This window comes from Osmerus mordax, chromosome 8 (assembly GCF_038355195.1).
Source record: "Osmerus mordax isolate fOsmMor3 chromosome 8, fOsmMor3.pri, whole genome shotgun sequence".
Taxonomy (NCBI): domain Eukaryota; kingdom Metazoa; phylum Chordata; class Actinopteri; order Osmeriformes; family Osmeridae; genus Osmerus; species Osmerus mordax.
The window spans coordinates 11,809,586-11,815,585 of NC_090057.1; the positions used below are offsets into that span (position 1 = coordinate 11,809,586).

The 6,000-nt window shown below is 42.7% G+C and overlaps 1 protein-coding gene across 1 annotated transcript; it reads left to right on the top strand.

Annotated features, from left to right (window-relative positions):
* Positions 1-2,893: 2,893 nt before the first annotated feature.
* Positions 2,894-6,000, top strand: LOC136947654 (ankyrin repeat and SOCS box protein 2-like; the record flags this gene model as incomplete). The annotated part of the gene is given in 8 exon segments (XM_067241782.1): positions 2,894-3,068; positions 3,322-3,480; positions 3,703-3,936; positions 4,177-4,366; positions 4,538-4,763; positions 4,765-5,081; positions 5,363-5,496; positions 5,894-6,000. Coding segments are annotated over 8 exon segments (1,542 nt in total), but the record flags the coding sequence as incomplete, so codon positions are not given.

Sequence of the window (6,000 nt, forward strand, 5' to 3'; positions counted from 1 at the left end):
CAACCTGTCAAATCTTATTAACTACTTTTTCAAATGCTTCTAGATACCATTAAATATTTAACTACTATAACTATTATAATTGCTAAATACAAAAAACTCGCTCAGTCAGTTTTTCACAATAGCCTATCAATGCCAGTGTACCTCCAAAACGTCAACACTTTCTTGTTATGAGATTAAACAATGGTAAACACAAATCCACCTGCGCAGCTGAGTGGTCTTGCCCTAGTCTGTAGGCCTAATCTTAATCATTTTCATACTGCCCAAATGAATAACATTTAAGAGAATGCCCACTCCTTCAACAGTGAAATTAATAATTAGTGCCACTTAACTATTGTGTTCTAAAATATTTTGTCAAATGTTGACAACACTACCACCTGGTGACTGCTGGGTAACAGAATACTGATGCATAAACTTAAAGGGCAATTAAACATCTTTGCATTTTTGTTCTACTGGTGGACTAACTTAAAAAAAAACGGTTTAACTCTGACAAGTTTAAAGATGTATTTCCAAACCCAATATCAGGCCAGAACACTTTCCCTTTGAGGTTTTCGAGGTCAATATCGAAAACGTTTTATTTGGAACAAATGCATAATTAAAAAAAATATGTTGAACACTTTAGAGCCCTTACTCGGAAACTTCAAAAGAAGACTGTCTCTCCTCACCCTTCCTCATCTGAATTCACTTCCATCTCAAGTTAAAGGAGTAACAACGGTGGTCATCATTTTTTGAGCTACTAAGAATCCCTCCAGAAATATGCAACAAACACTTCTGTGTTTTACTTTGAGAGATAATCATCAGAGCCGGTCAGACAGACACAAATCAAAAGTATTGTCAATTACAATTCTAAAACTATTTTGGGGATCTCAAAAAGGTTATAGGTAGGTCATTTTCTTTACTTCAAAATATATTAATGAATCAAATTTGTAAATATTATAAGTATTATTATTAACAATTGACGACAGACTCACAAATGCATAATATTGATGTGGGTTTGAGATGGATTTGTTGACTGTGGGTTACTTGTGTATGTCATTACTGTGTTACTGTGTGATAATTTCAGGGTCATTGGTGGCGGATGGTTAAGATGTGTTCTAGTGTATTTTTACCCCTGGTATTAAGTTAATGTTACGTACTGTATCTGTTTATAAATCAGAGGTCATAGCAGAACGAAAAAACAGTGTGAGGCGTGTAATGTTTGGACAAGTACATGTACAGCATTTTATTCCTGTAATGTAAAAAATTCTACAAAAAAATATCTGCCCTCAGGCTTTGTTAATATTTCAAATAGGATTCGTCCATTCAAACCTTCTTACCACTAGCCCTCTTCCCAATTTCTAATTTGCAGTCTGATCATTATCAAATCAGTTTCTTTTTATTTACCTTCTTATCAGTTGATATCCAGCAGTATTGAATACATTGAACTGTGGCTAACACAGTGACATCATGGCTGGCAGCTCAGAGAACATTCTGGCATAAGGTGATCACATCTCTTACAGTAATATGTCAGATGAGGACCTGACACAGTTGGCCGTAGAGGAGAGTTTGGCAGAAGTCCAGAGAGCTGGGATTCTGGGAGCCTCCACATCCGCTAGTCTTACAACCTGGCAGGGTTTCCCTGCACACAACATTATTCATGCCACTCCCAACAATGTCGACCCTCAAGCCAACTCGTCAACATTTAACCCCCCTTACTCACACAGGTAGTGCTGCGTGAGAGAGACATTTTGTTACATCATCCTTATGGGTCCTATATTTGTGAACATTATATTATTCTGTAATTTTGACATTTTCAATATATTATAGATGCATATTGGATATTCCATTGGAAATTCGATTTTCTTCTATTTATACAGAAAATGTACTAAAAACAAAGGTTAAAAAGGCTGAAATGGGGAGCTAAGCATTATTGTTTTGGTATAAATGTTTTTAAAGGTCACTTTTTGTTGCTGCCATCAGTAGTCACATGCCCTACTTTGCCAATCGCATGGTTTATTTTTTACTTGGAATTTGACTGGCATGGAAACACAGTACACTTACTGACAACAGACACCCTGTGGGATTCTACATCAAGCTTAATCATATGAGGCCATTGGACTCCTGTGACAGCTGTTTGTGCCCAGTCAAAGTATATAGAAGTACGCAGCCTTCTTTTGGGCACTGCCTTTCCTCTGAATAGCACATGCCAGTGAAGGGGAAAACAAAATTCTTCTGTAGTCCAAATGATAGGTCATATCCTTACATGATCCAATGGCACCATGTCTCATTTTGATAGCAGTAGCACTGTAGTATTCAGCCCAATTTTACTGTAGGAACTTTCACAATCTATTTGGTTCCATTTGCTAGGTATTGCATTTATCATACCTTTCTGTGCAGTCCCAGTTCACGGTACAGGTTGGGGTTAGGGTTGGAACAAGGACTAGGGTTAGGCAACACCAAGTGTAATAGATTAGCTTTACTGGTTAGGGGGAAATACTTTCTGCTTGGCTGTTTTCCACTCTCTGAATCATTGGTATTCAACTGAGAATGCATGGCACTCCCATCCCCCACCCACTGTAACATCAAATATTTTCCTGTTTGAAGGTTGCATGGATTTTACAAATCAGATTAGACATGTCACTACGACCTGCAATGAAGTATTGCATTGTAAGAGGAAGTATTTTTATATATCTTTCAGTGTTGCACTGCGCAGGGACAACAATGGGAAGCAAGCTATTCAATGGCAAAGCTTAAATGGCCTCATGCTATTCTCAGTGGATCTGGTGATGTATGTATCCCTCACTGTATCCGCCTACCACAGAACTATCTATACTTGCTGTCCTATCACCCTTTCACATGTTTTACCTGCCCACAATATCACGGGAACATTGTGTTATAACCATTTTCTACATTTCCATGTAGAGATGAGGATCCATTGTTGGCAGCTGTCTTGAATGGTGATGCAACTGCTTTAAAAGCTATTTTACAGACTCCTAAGAGATGTCTGACAACACCAGACAATGAAGATTGGACCATACTGCATGAAGCTGCCTACTCCGGCCATGCAGAATGCCTGAATATTCTACTGGCAGGTGAACTTGAGGGGACTGATTTCCCCCCAAATGTGCACCCCTCTGTTGCCACCAATAGCTAATATAGCCCATGAGTTGACCCTGAAGAGAATTACTTAATAAAACATGCAACCCTCTAGCACCACTGTCCCACTTACATCAACATAAAACACCTCTCAAGCTTTTCAAAACCAATGCAGTGGAACTATTATGAGAGTCATTCTACAATTCCTAATTCAATAATTGTATCGGTGTCTGGTTTTGCCTTTGAAAGACACACGTGAAGTTAAAATCAACTACCGGACGTTGAGAGGGGAGACTCCTCTCCTATTGGCTGTTGCCAGGAACAAAGTGGACCGTGTTCAATGTCTCCTGGAGAAGGGAGCTAATCCAAACTCCCCAAACAAAGAAAAAGAAACACCACTCGCCACAGGTAAAGGGTCTAATCTGAAGAATAATCATCTACACAGGGTTTTAAGGGGGCAGTGTTTAATCACCATGTGAAATACAAAAGCTGCATCAAAAGTCTACATTCAGTTCCTCATCATCTGGATCTACCATTAGTATCTGTTTGTTTTGAAAGGGGATTGTCAAATTTGTAATGCCACGCAATCCATTTCTCTCTGAACCCATCACTGCTGTTGCTTGCTCCAAGCCTGCGAGGGAGGTCATGTGGACATGGTGAGGCTGCTCCTGAGGTATGGGGCTGAGGTGAACAACACGTGTATCTACGGTTGGACGGCCCTGCATCAAACTGTGTGCCGCGATGACGTGGAGGTGTTGCGAGATGCTGCGAGGATCAGCCCGGCGAACCTCAACGGGATCACTCCCCTCTTCCTCGCAGCTCAGGGCAGCCAATTGGACGCCCTCCGATTTCTCGTCGAGAGTGGTAGGTTTCACAAAGATCCCAGATGCACATCCGGGTATTCTGACGCTGGACAGTTTGTAGATTTGGAGTGAGTGTAGGAAGACGAGTCACAACACGAGTAACATGTATGTACACTCCTGATGTGAACCTTGCCATGCCCAAGAAAGGCAGAAGTAAACAGGCACTTCAAATACACTTCATGTATTGTTCATATAGAAATGGTTCCCCTTTGATCCTATTCTGCATGGTCCCTTGCTCTAGGTGCTGATATAAACACTGCGGTAAGTGATGGGACTACAGCCCTTTGTGAAGCATGTAGGAGCGGCCATGAGAAGGTTGTTCAGCTCCTGCTCTCCCAGAATGCAGACCCCAACAAACCTGGCAGGGAGAGACTCCTGCCTCTTCATATAGTTGCTCAAGAGGGCCACTACGAATATGCAGAATATAAGATGTGATCGAGTCACACATCTAGTCTAATTGTCTAGTGTGCACACCATAATAAATGGACCACTGTTGAGTGAGACGTGCACCATGATCAAAAATCAAATAAAAAAATCTTGTACAATGTGACCGAAGCTTTGCAGCATGAATATTATTTTGTTTTGTTTTTCATGTCATCCAGAGTCGTGTCCATGCTGGTCCCGGTCACCAGCAGGAAATTGGTTGGTCTCAGCGGCATTAGCCCCCTTCACCTGGCCGCCAAACACAACAATGACGACGCCCTGGAGATCCTGATCGCGGCCGGCTTCGACACCAACTCCCTGGTGTCGGCTGAACGCTCTTGTTTGTACGAAGACCGGCGCTCGACGGCGCTCTACTTCGCCATCGCCAACAACAACGTAGAGGCCTGCCACCATGCTCCTGGAGGCTGGCGCCGACCCCAACCTCGACACCTTTAACCCTTTACTGGTGGCTGTGAGGCGAGGATGCACCGAGCTAGTCGCCCCATTGGCGGAGCACGGGGCAAACGTCAACGTCCGCATGCCCAACTTTCCCACCGTGTTCCCTGTCACAGTCATGATATGCAATAGCCGTCTGTCCCTGCTGCAGTATCTATTGGACAACGGCTGTGATGCCACTTCCTGTTTTGAGTGTGAGCAGAGGGGCCACATCCCGCCATCACAGAGCTCGTGTCAGGACATACTGAAGCACAGTATAGGCCTCAAGTGAACATGGGCTCCTGTCTAGAGGTACAGTATAGAACGTGCCATTCAGTTCAGACATCACGCTGTACCCCACTGAACGCTTCAATGTTCTTGACAAACATCAATCCAACTGGGTGGCGGACACCATTCACTTAATAATAATCCCAGAATAAGACGGATTTACCTAAATGAACAGGTACTAAAGATGACGTGGTGTAATATCAGAGTACGTGAGTGATCATCAGTACAAAATTATACAAAGCTTACAAACTTTCTTCACAGTTCTGTGCCATCATCTCCAGTCCCTCGGTCTGCCGCTGGGCAGGACCAATCATAGACGTGCTGCTAGACTATGTGGGGAACGTCCAGCTGTGCTCCAGACTCACTGAACATCTGGACGGCTATGAACACTGGGTGCACATAAAAGATAAAGCCAGTGAGTGGGGCTTGAGTGTGTGATAATTCAGAATGACCACTTTGTGAACCAAACACATTGTTTACACAGTCTTTGAAAACCAAGAGCATACATCCACCTCTATAATTATCTGCAATTTTCAGTGCATTAAGTCAGCTGATTTATTTTGGTGCTTGAACATACTTGAAGGAAAACAGCTCTGTAATTTTACAATGACATCCTAATAACACACCAATCTCTTTCTCTAACCATTACAAATCTACACATTCAAACCAATTGTGGATGCGCGTAGAGATACAGCACATACAAACGGCCCATGCAAATGATGAAAATCTTGGTAGAATCACTCAACGATTCATGTCAAGTATGGCATCATTGGTCGCAATGTAGAAGTTGTGGTCCTGTTTGTGTGTCCCAGCTCCTCCATGTCCCCTGATGCAGCTGTGTCGGCTGCGGATCTTTGAGCAGGTGGGAGTGCACCGGGTGAAGGACCTCCCCACTCTCATACGTAGAGGAAATGTGTGA